Source organism: Pelodiscus sinensis, chromosome 6 (assembly GCF_052426305.1).
Source record: "Pelodiscus sinensis isolate ZL-2025 chromosome 6, ASM5242630v1, whole genome shotgun sequence".
NCBI classification, from domain to species: Eukaryota; Metazoa; Chordata; order Testudines; family Trionychidae; genus Pelodiscus; species Pelodiscus sinensis.
Window position 1 is genome coordinate 36,523,701 of NC_143057.1, and position 25,819 is coordinate 36,549,519.

General features: G+C 41.7%; 1 protein-coding gene across 3 annotated transcripts in view; it reads right to left on the reverse strand.

Annotated features, from left to right (window-relative positions):
• Positions 1 to 4,064: 4,064 nt before the first annotated feature.
• CARNMT1 (carnosine N-methyltransferase 1) overlaps positions 4,065 to 25,819 on the reverse strand; it is a 49,840-nt gene continuing 28,085 nt past the window's right edge. For all 3 annotated transcript variants that reach the window (XM_089779238.1, XM_075931718.2, XM_025178870.3), the window contains 5 exons: positions 19,365 to 19,505; positions 8,742 to 8,920; positions 6,161 to 6,274; positions 5,426 to 5,529; positions 4,065 to 5,140 (listed from right to left, as the gene is read on the reverse strand). In XM_089779238.1, coding sequence (XP_089635364.1) covers positions 5,024 to 5,140; positions 5,426 to 5,529; positions 6,161 to 6,274; positions 8,742 to 8,920; positions 19,365 to 19,505 — 655 coding nt within the window. In that variant the 3' untranslated portion in view covers positions 4,065 to 5,023. The remainder of the gene's footprint in view (positions 5,141 to 5,425; positions 5,530 to 6,160; positions 6,275 to 8,741; positions 8,921 to 19,364; positions 19,506 to 25,819) is intronic.

Here is a 25,819-nt window from a genome sequence, read left to right on the forward strand (position 1 = left end):
TCCAGCATGATAGACTGCTTCACTTTGGATTGAGATTCTTTTGTCAATGCAGTGGAGATGTGGTTAGTAGACTATCCGTAGCCATAATTGGAGCGGTCTCCTATGCAATCTGACATGTTTCACCACAAAATTGGCTGCCGCCATGTGACCCAATAGTTGAAGGCATAGCTTTGTGGTAACTTGACGGCCTTTCTGTGCTGTTTCCATCAGTTTTGTGTTTGCCTGGAACCTTTGTTGTGGGAGTGAGGCCATCACCATTGTGCAGTCCAAGTGAGTCCCAGTGAACTCCAACTTTTGTGTTGGTTTCAGTTTGCATTTTTGGAGATTCATCTGTAAGCCCAGTTTCTGAAAAGTTGGCCTGGTAATGTTGACTGCTCTTTCTGTGTCTTGATAAGTCTGTGCTTTTAGTAGGCAGTCATCGAGATATGGGAAGATGATGACTGTCAGGCTGCCCAGGTACACTGCCACCATGGTGAGCACTTTGGAAGACACTTGTGGTACTGTAAAGAGCCCGAAGGGGAGGCACCTATATTGAAAATGTTTGTCGTGCACAGTAAATCAAAGGTATTTTCTGTGTGCTGGACATACTGACATGTTGAAGTATGCATCTTGTAGAGGTCAAGGGTCAATAACCAATCTCGTTTCTCTAAGGCAGGGATTATTGTGGAAAGGGTGACCATCTTGAAGCATTGTATGTAGCAATTGAGCTTTCTTAGGCCAAGAACTGGTCTCCATCCTCCTGTTTTCTTTGTTGTAAAAAAAGTGATGCTAGGGCAGGAGCTCTATTACTCCCAGTTGGAGCAGATGGTAGAGCTCCTGGTTGAGGATGCACTTGTGAGATCAGTCCCTGAAGAGGGATGGGGAGGGAGGGTAGGTTGGAGGGATAAACGAAAAAGGGAGATGATAGCCAGCCTTGACAATCTCCAACATCCATCTGTCCAGGGTGATGGATCACCAAACGTGGTAGAAAGTTGCCAGATGATTGTTGAATATTGCCACGCTGTCTGGGTGCCTTCGAGATATCGAGGTTATCATACCCTCAACCACACCTTCAAAACGTTTTCCTGGATGTTGAAGGCTAGTGTGTGCACTGCCTGCGCCTGGCCTCGTATTGCCTCTGTGGTTAACTGAATGAGGGGGCTTGTATCTGAGTAAAATATTTACCCTGCTTTCTCTTAGTTACAGCGACATGGATGCCCAGAGCCTTTAAAGTTGAGTGAGAGCCCTTAAGAGTGTGAAGTGAAGTGTCCCCGGACTCCGCAAACAACTTGGAACCCTCAAAGGGCAGGTCATCCACAGATTAGTGCACCTCCTATGGGAAACAGGACAAATGGAGCCAAGACACACATCTCAGCCACGGCAATGGCAATCAATTAGGCCGCTGTAACAGAGGAATCCAAAGCTGCTTGTAGTACAGTGCAAGAGATATGGGCACCTTAAACTGCTCCCTCTTATGATTTGGAAGCATGACATCTTCTCAAATATGTAATGGGTGTAGTTGGCAATGCACAACTGCAATAAGGCAGATGAGTAAGCTTTTCTGCCAAAAAGGTCTAAGTGCTTCCAGTGCCAGTCGTAAGGAGCGGTCCAGGTGGTACTTTGCTTCCCCTTCTGGTTTACTGCTTCACCATCAGGGAATTTGAGGAAGGATGAGAAAACAGGAAATCATCCCCTTGTGGCACTACGTAGTAGTCTGTCTGATCTTTTACAGACTGATAGATTGGTAGCAGAGGGCTGCCAGATGGATTTGGTTGGGTCCATCAGGGCTGGATTCATTGGCAGTGCCAGTTTAGCTGAGGGGTAGGCACAGAGTATATGTATGTTCATTTGTGCTGGATCTCCGGTAGATTCACTAGGGAGATCTCCAGCACTTCTACCACCCTCTTATACAGCTCTTGAAACGACTTGAAGTCATCCCCTGAGATGGGGGGAGGGGGCATAATAGTGTCATCGGGCAACGAAGCTGAAATGTGGGTAGGGAGGCAGAGCTGGCAGAGTTGTCTTCTTCAGTGACATTTGGGTCATCCTCTTCCTTCACAGTTGATCTATCCAGGGATTGTACCAACGGAGCCTGTGGTGTATACAGGATTTTGCTCTGCCCAGTATCTTACAGCTGGCCCTCTCTACTAAAGTCTTTAGCCCCTCAGGATGTGTTGGTACCTGACAGTCACAGTGCCTGTCTCTCAGGCGCTTGACATTTTCTGAGGTGGTTCCTCCTTTTTTTAAAAGGTGAGTCACCTCTGGAAGCTGAGTGGGCTCGCTTTTTGGACTGGTGGTCCAACACAGAGTCCCTGGTGCTAAACCCTCAGAGAGCTGCCTTTTCCGATTGGGATGGCTGTCTTGGTGGTGTGGAGTACTTGGGGTCCAAGGCTGACTGCTTGGTATTTTCCAGTAGGAGCAACTTCAGTTGGAGCTCCATGGCCTTTCTTCTGTGCACAATGAGCTGCTTACAGTGTTCACGACTTGTGGAGCGTGCCTGTCTCAGGCACCTGTTGCACCGTGAGTGGCTGACAAACTGGTATGGAAAGCCGCAGGACAGGCAACATTTGAAATCTGAGGAACCAGGTATCTCACGAAGAAAAATGGCCAAAGGGAAAAAGGCTGAAAAACTAATCAAGTTTTTAAAAAAATAACAATTAGAAAGATTTTAACAATCTAACAGTTATTACAAGTAACGACACTAACTCTAATCTAACACATTTGAAAAATTTCAGGTAAGCACTATTGGTTCCGATTGAAGCCGCAGCGGCAGAGAAGGAACTGAAGGGACAATTGGCTGCGCATGCAGAGTAACCACACTGGTGCGTGCGGGCTTCTCCCCGTGCGCAGCCCTCTCAAGGCACAGCTACCTAAATTCTTCCACTAGAGGCACAGAGGTGCACAAGACACTTCAGATGGACCACCCACAAGGATACTCCTCGAAGAACTATGTGAATTGTTGCAGAGCCAACTCATAACTGCTGATATTGTTGGAGTACAGTTTAAGAGTTCTGGAAACAACAGCAGTAGCAAAGACAAAACATGGGAGTGAGAAGGACTGGCATACACAGCCCAGTGGATTTCAGCATAGGTTTGCAGTCATTTCTTCTGAGCAATGCAGAGTAGTTTCCCAGGATCTCACAGCCAGCTCTCCACCCTCTGGCTAACCCCATCTTTGGCCATATACACCTAGTCCAGCCTGGCCTTTTGCCAAAGTTGGCTTTTCCTGACTTTGTGATGGACTCAGTGAACTGGAACCAGTTTTCAGAAATAGCCCCTGCCTGAACCTCATGCAGCTGTGAAATGCAAAGCTCCCCTATATAGAATAAGGGGTCCCCCAACTTCACTTCCAGCAATGCAATTCAGCTTGTAAAGCACTTTGAGACACTGGTGGAGCAAGGAAAGCTGATCATTGCTTTAGGATGATGGTCCCCCTGAGCCATCCTCAGACTATCCACATTGTACTAAGACCTTCAGATTTTGGTGAGCCTCAGATTAGCTTTGAATGCCCTCTACTCCTTGGGCAGTCCCCCTTTATCTGACTTCCATCTTCAGCAGGTAGTTTAGGCTGTCTGAAGTGGACTGAGCCAGATGACCCTGTGTGTCCCTCAGCCAGAGCAGTACATGCAGGCTGCCCTACTTGGCTACTGCTGTGTGTGCAAGCAATGAGAAGAGGTGCCTACAGACCAGGATGGAATCAGTGCTACTTGCAGAGGAGACAAGGAGCCAGGATTCCTCACCCTACTCGCAACGGGCTGGAGTTTGGTTCTTCTCCTTCTCCTCTTTGCCAGGTCCCAATCATCCCTACAGGTTTCCTGGGCCAATGCACAATGTTCTTAACTCCTTTCTGCCACCAAGAGATGGGCAGTTGGGTTATGTTGGTGGGCAGTAGCTGTCTTATGGAAAGGGAAGGGAGTTCCTGCCAACAAAAGTTGTGATGGATGGGTGGCGGGGGATGAGCTCTGCAAAGACACAGGCCGGGACAGCTCTCAAGCAAGGCAAAGGGATTACATGCAAGATTTTCTTAATTTTAAACAAAGATTCTGATTATTCTAATTTTCCATTCCATCTAATAATCCTTAAAATAAATGCTTCAAACACTTTATTTAAGCAACAGATAAGTTACACTGGTAAACTTCAAATGGGTAAAGTGAGAGTGCAGTTCCTGCATTAACAGAACAAGTCTTATTTCCATTTCAAAGTTAATTTACTCCTGCTTCTTTGTGACATGATGCTTTGCTTCACTCCATACTATGATTTCATATACCAATATCCAAATTACCAAAGCTAACAAACTATTAGAATAGATTGCTAAGTTTAGCATAGCCAAAAATAGAGTTTCTAAAATCTTATGTTTCTATTTCCGGTCTAACAGAAAATGGTCCTGGGAGCGCTAAAAGTCACAATGAATGTAGCTTTCCAGCAACATTAACACTTTTCAGTAATTTCAGCTTTTGTAAATTCTATTTTTTAAACTGATGTAAAGAAAGCCTTCTCTAAACTGTGTCTGCGTTCATACTATACCTCAACATCCATAAAGCCACAAGGAAAATGAAAACAAAAAGAATTATGTGTAAAAACTGAGGCAGAATACATAGCATATTTTGTTTTAAGCCTCAGATCCACAGTGGAAAGAATATTCCCAGTTCTGATATCAAACACAGAATTATATATCCTTTCCAACAGGTCCTGAGAGCTATAGATTATGCACATTACAGACAGCTGCAGATGAAATGGAAACAATTTTTAATTAAACCAGTCTTATCAGGACAACTTCATGGCAGACAATAAAACACAAGTATAAAACTCAAAAAATGGGATGTATTTATGCAATCTGGTGAATACTTCCATTTTCACAAGTACAGTACAAATATGCATGGCACAGTATATATCTGAATAGCAATACAGATATTAAGAAAATAGACACTCTCAAATTCCTGTTAAGAATAAACAAGGCACCACTGATTTGAGGTTGTATCCAGTCATTACCTAGTCCACTGTGTGTTTTCAATTTTAACATCTCCAGCATTTTTTCCTGAAGAATCTATTTGAAACACTGCAACTCTGGTTTCCTAGCCACAAACAACACACATTCATAGTAGTATTTCATCATTGATAGTTCATTCACAGTGTATGTTGATAATACAGATTCTTTCTCCACCTGAAAATAAAAATTGAAGTTTTCAGAATATTTTCGGAAATGTCCCTCCAAAATATCTATTTCTCCTCTTCACACTCATCACAGCTATGTATTTACAGTCATGTTTTTTGCATTTTAATGAATTAAAAAACAAACACCTTAAACTATGAATACAACCAGCAACATAAACATGTAAAGCATCTCAAAGTTAAAAATCTGTATCATTAAATTGAGTTAAGCCATAATATGTATGGTTTTGGTTGACCCGTCTACTCCAGTAAGTATTACTTCCAATCTAATCCGTACCTCTAGGTGAAATCCATACTTTAATATAACATTTTTTATATCCTCATAACTCAATTCTATCGAAAGTTCATTTGCCAAGTTTTCAAAGTGATAAAGGAGAGGACCTAGAATACAAAGATAAAGGAATTCAGTAACACTAAAACCAATTTTATTGTCAGAAGCACGCTTAGCATTTGGGATAAGTATGAAGTCAACAAATAAAAGATTTAACACCTCCCTCCCCAAGTAAGTAGAACTAGCTACCTATAATTAGGTTCTCTACCATTTTCCATTATTAGCCCATTTTCAGTTGCTTACAGTTTTACCAAACTAAAATTTCAGCAACAAATGATCTAGCCCAATGACAGAAAAAGATGGGGGATAAGAGGAATTGTTTTGCCAACGTTAAAAAAGAAATGACTAAAGAATTTATGAAACTGAGAACTTCAATGCTTTGGAGTGTGCATGTGACACTTGTGAGGGTACAGTCCAGAGGCAGGGAAATTCATTTTGCTTACTTATGAAAATTCACCCAGATTAGACTGAATTATATGAATCTGAAAATCACTGCTGGCTCTGAAAATCACTGTTAACTCATGGACTGTGGAGGTTTGATAGAATTTGGTAGCTAAAAAATTTTGATTCCATGGCTATTGATGCTGAGAAGGACTTCTCCTGCAACTGCTCCTCCTACTCACCAGGAGCCACTGGTCATGCCAGGCAACAGAACTGAGAGCAAGGAAATGAAAAATGTACCTAAATTTATCCATATTCCTCCTGGTTTGAGGATTTTCCATATTGTATCAATGTAATCAATGACATTATGAGCTGTGTCTATGAAGAAGCAGGTTGCTATGCAGTCCCATATATCTGTACAAAGAAAATGTAACAGAGCACATTACTGATTTTAACATTGATGCGCTGCATAAGACTTCAGAGTTAGCTTGTATTTACCATTTAGTATTGAATATATATATACACACACACACACACACACACACACACACACGGGGGTGGGGGAGGTGCAGGACTCGACAACTCACTGAATCTACTCGCCCATGGCGAGTAGATTTCAGCCAATCACCCTCATTCACTGGCGGCACACGCACGCACAATGCGGATCTTGCACATGCGCAGTGCGGGGCTGGCGAGTAGGTTTCGCTGCCATTTGTCAAGCCCTGTATATAGGTATTTAATCATGCCTAAGATCATCTTCACCTAACAGTAAAGACAGTGGCTAGAAATGGAATATTTTCTAACATTTTATTGAAAGGAAACTAATAATATTGTATTACTACAAAAACTAGACAATATAAGTAAGCCTACGCTGGAATTAAAAACCCTGGACTGACCTGTACCAGCTGATACAGGCTCAGGCTCTTCAAGTGTGGGGCAGCTATTCGGGTTCAAGTTGCAGAAAGAGCTCTGGGACTCTCTCACCTTACCTAGAGCCTGGGCACCAGTCCAAGCATGAATATCTACACTGCATTTAAACAGCCTCTTACTTTCAGCCCTGCAAGTCCAAGTCAGCATTTTTAACTGCACTGTAGACCAGACATTCTAAAACAGAGGGGATGGAGAATACATTATGCAGGGAATAGTGCATGTGAGAGAAGCTGGTGGGGGGGGGGGGGTATTGTGCAGATTTTTACCCAAAGGAATGAATAATTAGCAAAGCTGATTGGTCTGGACATATCAGGTCCTTAGACAACATTGTGCATTTGATGGTACTGTGCATTTTTACATATTTTCATTAGGCTTTCATAATATTATACATGTTGTTGCCATCTGTACATTAATCTGTTGCTATAATGTGATGTGCATATTTAACTGTAAGCACAGAGCACACTACAGTTTTGGTTTTGCTCTTCCTACTGGATCATTGACTCATGTCACAGGGAATGGAGGGATTCAAGAAAAACAAAGAAGCTGAAAATGATTCAAGATAAACCATATGTATCTGTATATGTACTTGAGTGGCAGGTACAGGGTTGTAAACTATTACATATACAAAGAAGGGGGCACGGGATCAAATAAGTACTAGTGTACATGTACCCTTCGGGCCAGATTGCCATTAAACAAGACTCAAGAGCTAATACTTTGAATTAATTATTTTTAGCATGGATACTACTGTGTATACAAAAGAAAGAAAACAAAAATGTACCCTGACTCAGTCGCTTTAGCACTTTTAAAAACCAGAAAGAAAAGGCTGTCCCTCCAAATATTTGGGGATTTCATTTTGAAATATCTTTTCCCAAACATACATATTTCTACTTTCTATTGTATTTAACCTTTCCTTTAAATTAATGCCTCGGGAAAAACTTCTGAAGTGCAGATCTCCCTTTTCCATCTAACCATATTCTCTAAAGTTATGGAAGATTAGTCTGTTATGTTTAAATAAATATTAAAAAAATAGATTTATTTCTGGCTTATAGCAAACATATGAGCAAAAGAAGGGAGCTGACTATAAGCTAGTATGCCTGTGAAAACTTCTTAAGAAACCATCTTTTAACAGGGCAAAGATTTTTTTTAAAACAGGCCAAAAACCTGTTAGCTCTAAAGAAGGAGAATTGTGGGCTCAAACAGGGATGCCAATAGGAATAGTGCTAGCTGGGCATTTAGTATTTTGTATAGACAAGTGACCTACAGGTACAAGTAAAGATCCATTATCACTTCCAGTCTAACTAGTACTAGGAACTGAGATGGAAAATATTTCAGTAAGTACAATTATTTTCTGTACATGAATTGAGGGGAAAATTATCAGTTACAATAAAAATATTTCTCCAGACAGATTTCATTAACAACAAAGATGTTTGTAATGATAAGAACATTGTGATCCTTGATAAACCTTAGGATATCCTGGAAACCCTAGACATTTTTAAATAATGATTTTAGTATTTTTTTGCTATGTTGTTTAGTTCTAAAATCAAGCAAGAATAAATAACTGAACTTCATTTATATCCATGAAAAACAAAGTATTTATATTGTGCATTTCTTTAATATCACCTTCTAATTCAAGGAAAGAACAGGCACAAAAGATCACAGTGTGGAAAGTTGTCTAGGATATCACGGTTCTCATTAAACAAAGGGAGTATATAGAACTCTATAACAAGGATAGAATTGAGGCACTTAAATATGCTATAACACACATGTATAACTTTTCTTTCAAATTCATTTTGGTTGAGAAGAATCTAGTTGCAACACATTAGTAAAACTTTAGTGCCTACATTAATGATCCAAGCCATAATCTGGTTTTAGTGCAATAGAATTTGGTTCTTCCATTCTGGGTTTATATTTATCGTGTTCATGAATTCTGACCTCTAATTTCTCTACTTACTGCACTCTGAGTAAATTTCTTGAAAATCCCCTGCTGTCATAGAAAAATTTGCACCAGAAGGAAGACTGTGGGGATCAACATCAGGAAAATAAACTGGTCGTATCTGATCTGCAGATCTCCTGTTATTGCTAAACTGATGAATCCAGGGATAAAGTTTGAGAGAGTTAATTTCAGAGCATCTGCAAAATATGAAAGAATGATTCAGTTTCAACTAGCTGCTCATGTATTACTTAGAAAAGTAGGTGTCTTGCAATAACATTAAGTATAAAATAATTTGATTTTCAGTAAGTATGATTAATTTAGCTGATAATCTGGATGTTATAAGGTATTTCAGAAAGTTTTTATTTAGTTTATTATTCATTACATTATTACTGTGCTACAGTCACCAGAATTTTTTACTATGAAAAAATACAAATAAATTCAAGACAAATAAACACACTAAGTTTTACTGAAAGGGAGTTTATTCTTTTTGCTTCTTGTATTTTAACCATGTACTATTTACATTTATCTTCAAAGAAAACTAATATTGCAGTTCATAGGATTTTAAAAATGGCAAATTTCATTTCATATATTTAAATCTGAAATTTCACAGTATCATAAATGTGACCCAAAACAGTTGGGGGGAGTATTGCAAGGTTACTGTAAGGGGGTACTGTACAATACTTACTTCTGCACAGATGCTGGCAGCAGCACTGCCTTCAGAGCTTGTCAACTGGAGAGTTGTGGCTGTTGGCCAAGAGCCCAGCTCTGAAGGCAGAGCCATCAGCAGCAGCTATGTAGAATGATGGCATACTAAGATATTTCCACTGGTGCCTGCAAAGCTTGGCCCATAGTCAGCAGTCACAGCTCTGGCCACTCAGTTCTGAAAGCAATAATACAGAAGTTACAGCATCATGAGTATGGTATTGCCACCCTTACTTCTACGCTGCTGCTTGCGGAGTGCTACCTTCAGCGATACAAACACTGCTCTCCAGATGCCCAGCTCTGAAGGCAGCACTGAAGTAAGGGTGGCAATACCATGACCCTCATAAAATAACCTTGTGATTCTCCTGCAATTCCTTTTTGGGTCAAGATCCCCAATTTGAGAAATGTTGGTATCCTCTGTGAAATCTGTATGGTATAGGGTAAAGCAACACAGAAGGCCAGATTTCACAGGAGGCCATCAGATTTCATGCTCTATGACACGACTATGAATTTGGTAGAACCTTAAAGATGAATGAAAACTGCCATTATATGTGTTTTGTTGTGCCATAACCATTCCCATTTGTTTGTTGTACAAGAGTGTACTTGTTTGTTTTCTAAAGAAAAGGATGATGACATAAGTCCTTTCTTGTTTTTTTGTTTTCCTAAGAATACCTACTTTTCTTCTACAAGTTTAACCTCTCTAAACCGGGACTCTGTGGTCTGGCAACATCTTTGATCCATGCCAGACCACAAAGTCCCAATGGAGGGTCAGAGGTAGGAGCTCTGTGGGGGTCGGGGGCCCAGCCAGGTTGCATGCAGGAAGGTCTGCCTGTATGGGGCCAAGAATCCCAGAGGTGAGGCAGTAGTCTGCCGTGGGACAACGGAGGGATTGTGGGCTGCCGCAGTGGGGCCAGACGCCCCAGCCAAGAGACCACGGGATGCTGCGGCAGGGCTGAGCGCCCTAGAAGTGGGGCTGCAGTCAGCCACAGTAAGGCTAGGAACCCAGCGGCGGGACTCTGGGGTGTTGCAGCAGGGCTGGGAGGATAGCATCTCAGTGGGCTGCCGGTAAGCGGGAGCCCGGGAGGCCAGCAGGGCCAGAGATGGGAAGAGGAAGGTCAGTGGCCAAGCTAGGAGGAGCTGGGCTTGGAGGGCCAGAAATGGTCCGGCAAAATCTCTGGTTCAGGACTAGTGAGGTCCCAAGGATGCCAGACCAGGGAGGTCCAACCTATAGATTCTTACTGAAGTTGCCTTTCTTGAGTCAGAAAAGACTTTGTGCTATAGCAAAGTGAAAACATTTGTCTGAAACTGTCATCCTTTAAACCAAAGTATGTATTTACATTATTTCAATAGATCTGCAAAGTCAAATAATTTCCCATTGGGCAGTTGTACACTAATATCACTTGAGCATATAAACTAGGGCTGTCAATTGACCTGCATTAACGTCTGTGATTAATGCAGAACAAGATTAATGTATTAATTTTGTGTGTGTTAATTGCAGGTGTTAATGCTGCGCTGCCCCTTTGAAATGCTGCTCCTGCACTTCAAAGAAGCAGCACAAGCGGAGCTAGGGATCAGCTGGAGTTTCCAGCTGATCCCCAGCTCCACATCTGCAAAGCCCCTTTGAAGTGCCATAATGACACTTCAAAGCAGCTTTGCAACGCAGAGCCGGGAATCAGCTGGACGCTCCATCTGATCCCCGGCACCGCTTGCGCTGCCCCTTTCAAGTGTCGTTTTGGCGCTTTAAAGGGGCAGCGCATTAGGAGCCGGGGATGAGCTGGGGACTCCAGCTGATTCCTGGCTCCACTGTTGCAAATCCCCTTTGAAGCGCCGGAGTGGCACTTCAAGAGGGGCTTTGCAACATGGAGCTAGGGATCAGATGGAGTCCCCAGCTGATCCCGGGCTCCACGCAGCGCTGCCCCATCGAAACGCCACTGCGGCATTTCAAAAGGGAGGTGAACACTATTAATAGAGATTAAATTTTTAATTGCACAATTAAGCATGCTTAAATTTTTTAATCGCTTGACAGTCCTAAAATAAACCTAGCAGTACTACAATAAATCTTAATAGCCTCATGACATTAGTTTCTGTATACCACGATTTGTAGGCCAACATATAGCAAAGTAACATGGAACCCTTACTAGTTCAACTATGAAAAGTGAATAAAATAGCAGTATGGGTTCCCTTGTTTATTGTATCGATGACTCCAAATCACTAGCTCACTTTATAAAAAAAAAGATGCTTCTCTGATATCCGTATAGACTCATGCTGGAATCAGGAAGTGGAGCTGTTTTCATTCTATTCAATGCATCGGCCAATAGCATTCTACAGAAAAATTTTGCACTCAGTTATTTACACTAAGCCCCACTAACGTTAATGGAATTGCACAGGCATAATCAAGGACAGCTGAAATGTGAAGGGATAACCAAGGATATGAATTGTTCAGCAAGATTTGTTTCCTAGAACTTAGGAAACTTGGGGAGGAGGAGGATGATGGATGCATACAGTAGAACCGATAACCATTGAAAGTGAAAGGCAACGCCGAAGGATCAGTGACACTGTAAGAGCATAAGAATCGCTATACTGGATCAGACCAAAGGTTCATCTAGCCCAGTATCCAGTCTTTCAACCCAACTCAATTGCAGGTGCCCAAGAGAAAACGAACAGTACATTTAATCAATTGATCTATCCCATTGCCCATTCCCACCTTCTGATAAACAGATGCTTGGGAGACACCATCCCTGCCTACCCTGGCTAATAGCCTTTGGCCTAAACAGAACTAGGTGCTTTTCTTGTTTGTTGCCATGGCACATAACTCTATTCCAGGAATGCCCCATTGCTGGAATATGTGGAGAAGTATATTAGAATCTCTCCCCCATTTTTGGTCTTGAGAAAAGTGCCTGCTAAATGTATTTGCACTCAGATTCTGAACTTCCAGAAGGCAAGGTGTGTAGTGATAGCAATCTAACTGTGAATGCACCAATTCCAAAGTTCGATAGCCTCAATGCAAAACGTGGGGGATCTTGCCCCTCCTTGCAAGTTGATATAAAACATATACAACGTGTTGTCCAACATGACCTTTAATTGTGTGCTCCCGATTAGCAATAGAAACTAAAAACAGGCATATTTGACTGCTCTGAGTTCCATGGGGTTGATATGCATAGTGGTTTCTTGAGACCACCTGCTCTGGGCCATGTGTGTCCAGATATGCTCCCCAGGCAACAGGAATGCATGTGTCATGACAGCCACTATTGGGAGAGGGGCAGGTGAAAGGGATTCGCTGCACAGACAGTACAATAGTAATTCCAATAATTGAAAGATTACCTTTGAAGGTGGGAATGGATAGTGTAGTTGGCCTGTCCATTGGTGACTAACCAGTCCTGAGCCATCCCTGAAGGCAGATCTGTAGCAATCTTGCATGGTCCATAATGAAAGTACCAGCAGCCATATACCCCAACAGCTGAAGACATTTACCACAACAGGTGTGAGGGGGTGATATGGATTGTATTGACTATGTAGGAGGGCCATGAATTGAGAAATCTACCTTGCCACTCCTAAATCAAGATAAGTGCCTATGAATTTCAACTTTTGCACAGGGGTCAAGGTTGATGTTTTGAATATTCAATAGGTGGCCCAAACTGAGGAAGAGGTCTGTGGCTTCACAAGACGCATCTGAAGTTACGTTCAGGGAGCAATCTGTCAGATGTCTAGATAAGAAAACAAGCTTTCCTTTTCTGTGGAGGTCTGCCCCTACTAATTTTTGAAAAGGTCACTGGGGCCAAATATAGGCTGAAAAGGTGCACCATGTACTGTAAATGCCCCCAAAACAAAATAAAAATGTATGACTATGAGATTACTGGATTGCATGATGGAAATGGGTGTGCTGAAGGCTGAGAACTAAGCCCTTGGTCCAGTGATAGAATTATTGCTGCAAATGTCACCATTTTGAATTTCTGGCCCTTTGAAAAAGATGTTAATATCCTTACATCTGGGATGGATTTCTAACCTCCATTTTTTTTAAACCAGGAAATACCTGGAATAAAACTCTTTCCTTCTGTGTAGCACAGGACCAATTCTACATGACTTAAATATAGGAGAGAGCATATTATATTTTATAGCAGGTTCTTGTGAAAGGAGTCCTTAAAGTGGAATGGAAAAAGGATGTTGCCAAGTGTAAGAAAAGTAAAATGGATGGAGTACCCTGAGGAGATGACCTCCAAAACCCACTTGTCCATAGTGATTGACTCCCAAGCCCATTGGGAGTAGTAAAAGTTTGAGAAGTAGGTGGTTTTCTTCCCTGAACCTCTTTTTCATGAGTTCCCCCAGAGATTGAGAATTCATAGACTCACAGACTTTAAAGTCAGAAAGGACCATTATGATCATCTAGTCCGACCCCCTGCACAATGCAGGCCACAGAATCTCACCCACCCACTCCTGGAATAATCCTCTTACCTATATCTCGGATATTGAAGTCTTCAAATAGTTTAAAGACCCCAAGATGCAGCATGTGATCCGTGCCCCATGCTACCAAGGAATGCGAAAAACCTCCAGGGCAAGATGAAATCTCTTCACCAAGAGGAACTTACTAAACTCTCTCACGGGCCAGTGTATAAATCCTGACAGAATGCAATGTGGCCCTGGAATCCTTTAATGTATGCAGAGATTCATCCATCCTATCAACAAACAGTTTAGCACTGAGAACTAGAAATGGCATGCCCATCTCATAAATACCACTGTAGAAACCAAACAACCTGAAGCATCAGCAGCATCAAGGAAGGCCTAAAGAGATGTTCTGGTCAGAAGCTGGCCTTCTGCAATAATTGCTTGGAATTGAGCTGTGTTCTGATAATAAATGTTCAACAAAAGAATTCAGCTTGGCATAATTTGTATGACTGTACTTTACCATTAATGGCTAGCAGTTGGCAATTCTGAATTGCAAAGTAGTGATGAATATGATTTTCTATCCAACAGATCAGGCACTTATGCTCCAGCAGGGTCTCTAACAGCAAATGTAACAGACATATAAAGTTGTATGAAGGATGTCAAGCAGCTTATGGCATTGCTTTGTAATGATGAGTTAGGCATTTTGGACACAGGAAGACTGTGAAGAAAGCAAAATTCCTGTGATACCCAGTGTTATAGGTACCATGTTCATGGCCTGCTCTGAAATAATAGTGGCTGAAGGAATTACTGTTTCAATGACAATAGAGCGGAATGTGCTTCTTCAGTACTTGGTGAAGAGAGACACAGGCAGCAGCTCTGGAGAAGGGGGGAAAGAGATGGGCAGGCAGTGCTAAGAAGGCCAAGGCTGAGGACAGCAGCTGAGACACCTGGGCATTTTCTCCCCACCTCCTGAACTGTTCCCCCCTTAGCTTGATCCAAATGTTTCTCCATGCCCCCCAGGTAGTCTGCTCCATAATTTGGGGACTTCTGGTCTACAATCTTCAGATTTGAAAGCATCTGAAGAATCAGCAGTCTCATGGGTGCTTAAGTGGAGCAGTCATCAGAGACCACAACTTCTTAGAGGCGGAAGAAACTCGAGGGACAGTCTATGATTATTATGGGAGGAATTTTGGATCTCTCTCTTAAAAACTCTCAAAGAGTGCAATTCACAGATAGTCAAGTCAGCAGACTTATTCATAGCTTGATGTATGGAGGGACACCCCTGGCCAGGGCAGAGGCCAAATATAGTAAGCGCTTCATCATGAGGAGTTTAAGTTTAATCTCCGCATATTTTCTGGCTCTGGATTTTAATACCAGAGAAGTTGCACTCTGGGGAAATATGAGATTGTGTTAGATAACAGAGCACCAGGACTAACCATGTCTCCTTGGGATTGCTTCCTGGCACAATAGGAAACATTTGACACCAAATCCCAGCGTATCTTCTCAGAAAAATTGAATTCTCAGGAGAAGAGAAAGCAGGAGTGGAGAATCTTTCTTTGGGGTCAGAGATCACGACTCCACAGAAAAATGAAGGCCCTTGTACACCAGAGCCTACAGGGGCCTGGGCGAACAGGTTTCGGTTAGCAGAAAAAGAGGAGTTCAGTGTATAGGAGGGGGCTGCTGTGAAGCAGGTGTGGGGTGTAGGCAAAAGGGAAGGTGCAGGATAAGGCTGCAGGTGGGAAGTCTGGGCAGGTGCAGAAGCAGGCTTGGGGTTGGGGTCTGGGAGGGTGCAGGAGCGGGCTGGTGATGCAAGGTCGGGTGATGGGGGCTGATTACCTAGCGCAGCTCCCCAGGGCTGCACATGGCTCTGTGTCCCCACCACTTCCAAACACCCACCCCCTGTTGCTGCTATTGGCCACAATTATGGCCAATCAGAGGAGCAGGGAAAAAGCCTTAAGGTAGTGCTTTGCTATGCTACCATTTAATCAGCCTGGGAGAGAAGGAGGGGGAAGGGAACAGCAGTGCAGGCTCCCTGCCCCACAGAGCACTGGAAAGAGATGGAGGGAGAAAGGATGCCAGGCAGCTGAGGGGGAAAGGACAGCAGGACACAGAGTTACATCACTCTGTTGTCCCACCAGAAAAGTTCTTTTATATATAGAGACAATTAAAAATTCATAGCTATAGCATGTCAACTTACTCAGATTAAGGAGCTCTTTATTTGCAGCGTGTATGTTGGGAGTCCGTTGTGTCGCCCATCGCAAATCAGAATCAGGGCAGGACAACTTTTGATTAGAAATGCATCTGCTTTAGAGACATCCTGTTTTCATCAACATGTGTGTATGCTGTGGCTCAGGCTGCAATCTGACTTCTGGAACCCTTCTACCTTGCAGAGTCCCAGAGCTTACGCTACAGCCTGAGACAAATGTCTACACTGCAATTAAATAACCTCTTAGCCTGAGCCCAAGTCAGATTGCACAGGCCAGTCATAGGTTTTTAACTACAGTGTAGACATAACTTTAGACCAGGGCTACTCAACACGCACCTTGTGGCCTGTTTGCTTCCCGCAGTGCGGTTTGGGTTTACGCGGGGTTCAACACGCAGCCCACGGATGGGATCCTTTGAACATGGCCTCCACTGGGAACACACTCCATAGTGGCGAGTCAATATAATGGTTTTCTGTTGATATGCATTTTAATAGTTAAATTCCTGGACTGTCTGTGCTCATTATAAGCATTGTCATATGGGTGGAAATCGAGTAAATACTGCATTTTATTAATATCAGCAACTGACTTAAATGGGGCCTGCATGTTGTGTAGTTTTTCCTTAATCTTTGTATTCATGCCTGTCAGTGTGAAAGAAGCTATTTGCATATATATTTGCATGTGTATGCATCCACATTTAAGTTGCAGCTCTTGGCATGTGCTGTGAATATCACTGTTGCCCTGGGGCTTCAAAGTTCAGTAGCCCTGCCTTAGGCTGTAAGTTCTTTGTGATAAGGACCATTTTTCTGTTCGATGCTTTTACCATGGTGTCCTGGCCCATAACTAAGGTTCCTGAATGTTATAGTAATACACAATTAAAAAAAAAGTCTAAGCAGTAAGGTATTAAGTGCTTTCACACTTAAGATGGCTAAGCCAACCTACTGCTAATTTGGTTCCTTTGGAACCTTGGAAGATAATAGATGTGATAGCCTCCTATATATTTCTGGCATTCCAATTCACAATAGTTATCATATCTTACTCTCACCCACCCACCCGTCCGCTTTCTTATTCTCTTATCTCTACCTAGCCCTTTGGTGGTAGGTCTGGCTATTTCTTTCCTGGGACTGTGATAATAGCTGACCATTCTTCTCTCTCTTTTTCCCCATCAAATCTCCATGGTTCTTAAATTTGCATACAATAATGCTTTTGAAACAAATACTAACTTCACTCAGATACAAATCTGAACAAAATATTTGATGGCAAGCATATCTAAAAATACATGTGATTTTAATTATACTTTAATGGCCCATATCAGTTTAGAAGTATGAAAGAGGTTTGAATTGATGCTAAAAGCACACATTTAGACAGGATTTTAGTGTCTATCAAAAATTAGCAACATTACCTGCGTATTTTTTAAACTTAACATATAATTTATTTTTTTCAAAATGTGATAAGCAAGATATGGACAAAGGAAAGGCAAGCTATCTATATTTTAAATCTGGTTATAAACAGTAAAAAGTAATTTTTACCGAATTAAGCACTGAGGTGTGGTTTTTTATATCTGTGTTTTTGAAAGAACAACATAAAAATGCAAGTATCAAAAGAGAAAATATTTAATGATGAAAAAAACAGGTTAGCAAGTCATTTTATATGTGAAACTGATAATCTTGCTGGAACAGACTCTGAATTTAGAGCTTCTGCAGAGAGTTCCTTCTACAACATTAACCATGACTGGCGTGGAATCATGACTGGTGTGGAAAAAAACTGAATAAAAATAAGTTATTCACTTATTCCCACAATATAAGAACTAGGGGTCACCAAATGAAATTAATAGGCAGCAGATTTAAAACAAACAAAAGGAAGTTTTTCTTCACTCAGCGCAGTCAACCGGTGGAACTCCTTGCCAGAGGATATGGTGAAGGCTAGGACTTTAACACGATTCAAAAAAGAGCTAGATAGATTCATGAAGTTTAGGTCCATCAATAGCTATTAGCCAGGATGGGTAGGAATGGTGTCCCTAGCCTCTGTCTGGAAATGGATGACAGGAAAGGGATCACGTGATGATTACCTGTTGTGTCCCTCCCTCTGGGGTCACCAAATGAAATTAATAAGCAGCAGGTTTAAAACAAACAAAAGGAAGTTTTTCTTCACTCAGTGCATAGTCAACCTGTGGAACTCTTTGCCAGAGGATGTTCCTCTGAGGCATCTGATATTCACCACTGAAGACAGGATACTGAGCTAGATGGACCTTTGGTCTGATACAATATGGCTGTTCTTATGTTCTAACCAGAAACTGATTAAAAATGACACCAGATTCCTGCTCATATAATTTTTCAGGTAATGTACAAAACAGAAATCTTCAACAATACCTCACCAGCTAGCAGACTGACAGTTGGATAAAGAAAGACTGTAGCATTCCTGATTTAGATTTTGACTTGTCAACTGAAGATTAATTATGGAAACCATTCATTCTATTCCATATAGGTTTTTATACTGTGCTTGTCACCAGAGAATCTAGCTACCTTCTATAACTACATTCAGCAACATAACTAACATCTACCATTAATGGAAATGGAACACAGGACATCTATATCTCATGCTTCTAATTCTATATAGTGTAAATCTTATAAACTCATAATCTCACTTAAACTCACAGCTGCAGAATCCACTATAGAAGTTAAGTTTAAGAAATAAGAAGATGTATAAAGATGCTTGAAGAGAAAGCTTGCCTAATAAGTACTTTGCTATTTTATAGCAATGAGGCATTTATTAATAAATTATTTTTCTGTCAAATATTCAAAATATGTATACCTACAATTAAAGAAAAGCTTGTGAAATTTATCTTGGCATTTAGTAATAAATGCAACCTATTTTATTTTTAAGTTTTCTTTGGCACTTATCACCATAGTATCAGAAACTCCTTAAACATTAATTTTTTTCCCTCAGTATCACATAGATGGGAAATATGGCCATTTTACAGATTTAAAACTCACATAAAAAGATCACATAATTTTCTCAAGATCAAGCAGGCAATCTGTGTCTGAACCCAGATCTTTTAAGTTCCAGTTCACTGCTTTAAGCACCAAATAATTCTTGCTTCTATAATCTTTATGACATACAGGTAAGGATATAATAAATATCCATGTCAAATTTTGAAAAAACTCCCATTCTTCCCTCCTACCCTCTCCCAGATATTTTTCATGGAAACAAGAGATCTAAAAGATCTTGTTACCTAGATTTGGGGTTTAGGGATTTATTGTGATTGGTTATTTATTACTTTGTTAAAAGACTGGCCATTGATTTCTGTTTCCCTAGTACATATAGGTTGCAACCAGCAAGTAAAATATAAGCTAAGTACCTGTTGAGTACAAAATTAGAAGAAAAGAGCATAAAGAGGCTCCATTCATTTCCTTGGCAAGCATAACCGAGCATAGCTATTTCCCAGGCCAATCTACCTAGCCCAGCACCAGGTACCAGGACATTAACTTTGGAGAGATCCCTGCAACAAAACAAAAAATAATAATTAATCCTTTATCCAATACGTCTTAATAAAATATCTATGGGTCTGGTTAAATATTGTTGGTTTCATATATTTAAACAGAGATAATTCCTAAAGACCTTTCAATTTGTATACTGTAATTTTTCTATAGACACATCACGCAAGTTGAGAATAGGTATTTCAGGGTGAGGGGGAAAAACCCTCATACGGTCATAGAATAAGTTATGGAATCTTAAAAATTATTTTTAATGCATTAAAAACTACAGGTAAAAACCTGGTTTGTGAAAAATAACATTCACACTGAATAAAAGGTAAAATAATACACACTTAGGCAATCCTGAGTGGCAATGTAATACAAAATTAAAAGATAGCTATTTTTCAAATAGTTTCCTTAACTTTAATTTAGACTATCTCTGTAAAAAAACACTGTATTTATTTGTGAAAGTGACTTGCAAGAGAGGAAAAAAAACCACAGGTTTGTGCCTTTTTTGCTTTTCTTGATGGACTGTTACAACCTACTAAGTTTTTGTAAATTAGAAATTCAGTTCTTATTTACGCTATCTTTTCCTTAAGAGCTACAGACAATTGCAGTCCTAGCACGGTTTGACATCAGAAACATAAAATAAGTGAAACCTTATGATGGGGTTACCAAACTGTGGCTCCAAAGCCACATGCAGCTCTTTTATGATTCAAGTGCAGTTAGCCGAGAGCCTCTCTAACTCTCCATTCTCTACTTACTAGACTGCAGAGGGAGGTTCAGAACCACTGCCTTGAAGCAGAGTGGTGGGGTACTGGGTTTCAAGAAGGAGAGGGGATGAAACTCTGACCCCTGACTACCAGCTCTTAAGTTTCTGAAAACTGTCATATGTGGCCTGGTGGGTCAGTACGTTTGGCTGCCCCACCTTGCAAAATGACATGGAAGTATGCAGATGATTAAAAACTGTTAACATATAACGTAAGTATTTTTTAGAGATTCGGCATCCCTTTTGCGTAAAGACTGAAATAGCTCCCAATCCATATTTAGTCACTGCAGGGAGTCTACCAATAAAAACAAGAAAGGCAATATTTGATACTCCCGATATTTCTAAAATAAAACAAGCAGACAAAAATCGATGGGGGAAGGAATGGTGATAAAATGTTAGGCCTCTTTTATATGTCATAAAAGCAAAAATAGTGTGCACTCATCTTCTTTCTCACCCTTTGCAAGTCAACTTTAAGTCAAAGACTTATTACCTAGACATAACAAAGACAGTTAAAAACAGTATCCGACTGGTAGGAAGGACATCAAAACCCTAATTTTCAAGATGCAGATGTGAGAGGAAACGAAATGCAGTCTTCAGAATATTGTCAACCAGGTGGCCAGAATGGGAGCAAAAAGAATTGCCAACCAGCTTTCCAAAACGTAAAGAGGAGTGGGGAAAGTTAGCTAACTTTGGAAAGACTGGCTTTCAGGAGACAAATTCAGAAGGTAGCAAAGTACTAACCAGCTTTAAAGACTGCCTTATTTTAAAAAGGCCACATAAGCAGTGTAGTAGTAGCCATGTTGGTCAGGTAACATTCATTGGACCAACTTCTGTAGACTTTTGTTTCTCATCTACAGAAGTTGGTCCAATAAAAGATTATTACCTCAACCCAGGTTAGAAATAATAATAATAAAAAAAGTTAGAAACCTGTTCTATAATACTTGTTCTGTGAAATACTTGTTGCCCATGTCCTTCCCATTTTAGGTGTTGGTGCCCAGTGACTGTTGGAAAATTTTCCCTCAGAAGTACCCATCTACTGCCCCACACTAATGCACGGTGGTAAACAGGACAGAGCCAACCCAATCCCATTAGTTCCTTTTTATTGGAGAGAATAAATACAGTGGGAACATAGGGTGAGTTATTGAATGGATACGTGCACCATGTCCAAAAACAGTTACAGGCTAGGTTAGTAACTGTTTCTTCTTCAAGTGATTGCACATACACACTCTATTTAAGGTGATTCACGAGTTCAATTCCACCTCCAGGTTGGAGTATATCTGAGAACTGGGATGACCACACACTCATATATGGCATCATCTCTAGAATGCTAAGGGTCAACAATGCGAGGCAAAGGTATGCACTGAAGGCCAAGTTGCTATTTTACAAATGTCTAGGACAAGCACTCAAGCCAAAAAGACTGTAGAGGCTGTATATGATGTAATTGAATGTGTATGTACTCTGCTTAGTGACACAAAAATGGCCAAGTCATAACACAAACGTATACAGGATCCTCAAACTTAGATCCTTAGAGAAAAAACAGAGAGAATTTTCCTCCTGACTACAACTACCATAAACTGTGAGAATGATCTTAACAGTTTAGTCCTACCCAAGCAGAACACAATTCTTCTGACATCCAAAGCACGGAATCTCTATTTCCTCTTATAAGCAAGAAAGTACACTGCTTAACTGATATGAGACACACCTTAGTAACCAATCAATCTATCTATACGTTCTATTCTGCACTGATTAGGCCTCAATTGGCGTACTGTGGCCAGTTCTGGGCACCATATTTCAAGAAAGAGGTGGAGAAATTGGAGAAGGCCCAGAGAAAAGCAACAAAAATAATTAAAGGTCTAGAAAACCTGACCTATGAGGGAAGACAAAGAATTGGGCTTGTTGAGTTTTAGAAAAGAGAAGACTGAGAGGGGACATGATAGCAATTTTCAAGTATCTAAAGGGGTGTTACAAGGAGGGTGGAGAAAATTTTCTCTCCTTGGCCTCTGATGACAGAACAAGAAACAATGGACTTAAATTGCAGCAAGGGAGGTTTAGGTTGGACATTAGGAAAAACTTCCTAAGTGTCAGGTGGTTAAACAATGGAATAAATTGCCTGAAGAGATTGTGGAATCTTCATCAATGGAGATATTTAAGAGCAGGATGATCTAGCTCAGGAGTGGACAATACTTTTTGATGGGGGGGCCACTCCAAGATTTTGGAAAGTGGTCAAGGGACGCACTCTTCCATGATATTAATGGAGATGCGGGGTTTGGGATGGAGGTTGGGTGCAGAAGGGAGCTTGGGGTAAAGGACTTGGGTGCAGAAGGGAGACTGGAGTCAAAGAAGGAGTTGGGATGAAGCAGGCGGTTGTGACCTAGGGCAGGGAACTGGAGTGCAGGGGTTTGGTACGTGACCTAGGATAGGAGGGGATTGTGATCTGGGCAGGAGATTGGGGTGCCAGACCTGGTAGGGGGTATGGGTGTAAGAGGGGGACAGAGGGTTTGGATATGTTGAGGGAGGGAGGGGGCAGGAAAGGGCTGGGGTGCCAGAAGCAGGCTGTGGCCATTAAACTTACTTGCCAGCTGCCAACTAGCCTGCCTGCCGAGCTTAAAATGTTTCCTAGCCAGCCTGCCTGCCATGTGCTTCATGAATAACTGAGTCCAGGAGAAGGGGTGTGATTCCTTTTAGCTGCCTGTTATTCTAACAAGCAGCTCCCAATGGCCGGTTTCTGGCAGATGGGAATGTGCTGGGGGGTGGGACAGCTCCTAACCCTCCCCCTCATCCCCTCCAGTTTTAAAACAGAAATGGAGTCCTGCTGGGGACTCTTGTGCATTTCAAAGAAGGCACCCACGTTCAGCCCAGAATCAGTGGGACTTCCCGTTGGCCTCAGCTATATGCGGAGTTCTGCATTCCTCCTATGAAACGTATATCTAGCGGGGGAGGGCTCTTCTACACTTCAAAGGAGGAATGCAAAAGTGCCTATCAACTAGTCGATTGAAATTCCACCGACTAGTCAATTAACCGCATTTTAACATCCTTAGTATGGATCACCCTAAATGAGTTAACTAGTATCCGGGAACGGCCCGCCAACCATAAAGGATGTTCCAGCCCCACAAGGGCTAGGAGCCAACCACCCGCATGGCGGAGCTGGCAGCAGTGGCCCCAAGCACAGGGGGCAGGAGCAAAAGCTGCCCTTCCCCTCGCCCACTGGACAGGGCCAGATACTGCTGCTGGTTACCTCTTGTAGGGCAATGGAAGCAGAAGCCAGCCTGCTTGTGTGCTGAGCTGCTGGTTTTCTGCTTTCCTCCACCCCAACGTAAGGGGGCCAGCACCAACAGCTCCGCACTCAGAGGGGTGGGGATGGGAGAAGAAGCTACCCTCCATGCGCTGGGCTGCTGGCTCCTGCTGCCACTGCAGGGGTTCAACATGGAGGGAGAGGAGGGGCAAGATCCTGTTTACTCAGTTAAACCTCAGGTTTAACCAATTAGCTGATTAACTGGGATTTTACACCCTTTCTAGATACTGCATGTACAATTCTAGCAAAATAAATGTTAAAAGAAACTAAAAGAGGACTTGTATCCCTACAGTTCTCACATTGACCAGCTTTCAGTTTTGTGAATATATTCCCCTTAATCAGTTCTGACAGCTAGGTGAATCTGTTGACATTACCAAACTTGATAGCATTCCTTAAATGTACTCTCTGGGAGATCACATTCCTACCCAAGAATTTTATCCTGAAAGAGCACTTAGAGCAGATTCCCATAAAAGAAAAATCCAGTAGAACATATGACCATACTTGGCAATTTAAGAGTTATGAACTCTGTATATAGCTAGATAACAGTCCAATTTTCAAAGTCTGGCCAGAAGTTCTACCCATTTCTGTGATTCCAAGGTTCTGTGTAGCTGCTTTTCCCACCAAACGCAAACAGAAACAAAATTTTATTTTTCCGCTTCCAACATCTCTCAGATTCCCACTCCCCAATCTTCTACACCCAACTCTGAGGGCAGGAAAGGGAAACCCCATCTGCCCCATGCTCAACAGCAATAGTACCTTCAACACGGCTCTGCTCAGAAGGAGCAACCTTGCATTCCCTTCCATATCTTAAGCAGATTCCTCCTCTGAAGGGAAGCAGCTGTTCTCCATCAACATCAAAGAGAGTAAACTGGTGAAGGCCTTCTTTGCCATACAAGTTTTTTTTTCTACAGAGCATGCAAGGATGTTGGGAAAAGAACACTGCTAGTAAATTCCAAAAAATAGGTAGGTGAACTTACAAAATGGGTACCATAGGCCCCCTGACTCCATCGGTGCTCCAAGGCTGGAGCACCCACACAGAAAAACTGGTGGTTTCTGAGCTTGCACCAGCAGTTCCCCATCAGCTCCTCTCCTTTCTCAAGCACCTCCTGCCCTTCAGCAGACCTTAGGGATCATAGAATACTAGGACTGGAAGGAACCTCGAGAGGTCATCGAGTCCAGTCCCCTGCTCCTATGGCAGGACCAGTGCCTCTCCTCCCCTCGTCATTCCCACTGATCAGCTGTTTCACAGTATTTTGGGAGGTTTGCGGGAGGGTAGAGGCAAGGATGAGGTGCATTCAGAGGAAGGGGGAATCTAGGTGGGAAGAGGTGGGGTGGGGCATCCCCCCAAACTTATGGAAGTTGGTGCTTGGGATGGGTACTACTCTGTATTGCATCTGTTGCCCCAAAGACGCACGATATTCTGAAGCCAGAGGTCTTCCAGATTCTAGCAAATAAAAACAACCTGGCTAGGAGCATAGATATGATATATTGAAGAGAAAAAAGAATTTATGTAAGCACCACATGCATTTCCATAGTTGAGTAGTGTTTTGGGGCTCAAGTCCATATCTTTACTGTATTTCAAAAGTATGGTCAGCAACAGTTATACTACTAACTACTGTATTCTGAATATGGTTTCGTCAGGTACAGTCTCCTCTATCAAAGCCATTTGACATAAAAACATTGATGGTCTTGGCTCCATAGTTAAGGTTTGGGTGAGTTTTGCAGTTGAAACAGACTTAACTTGCATTATTAATGAAGAACATACTACACCTTTCTCAAAATTAAAGTTCTTATTCTAAGTACAGAATGAATAAATAAATATATATATATATTTTCACTATTTTTCATATTTAATATAAATGGATTTATTCACAAGTAACTGCTTCCATCTGTGGGTTACAAGTAAAAAAAATTAAATCTATTTACATCTTTTCCCTGGTATAGACAGTTCACTTAAGACAACTGAAGTGAAAAGCTTAGTAAATATTTTCCATCATTCATCCAATTTGGCTTTCAGACAGAAAACTGCAATTCAGTCAGGCTGTGTCTAGACTGCATCCCTTTTCCGTAAACTTTCACGCGGAACTTTCGGAAAATAAAGCCTTTTCCAAAAGATCCCTTATTCCTTATTTTAAGAGGAATAAGTGATCTTTCGGAAAAGGCTTTATTTTCCGAAAGATCCACGTGTAGACTGGTGCTTTTTTCCGGCAAAGTTCTGAGCCGGAAAAAAGCAGCAGCCATTTTTATGCAAATGAAGTGGGGGGGATTTAAATCCCCGC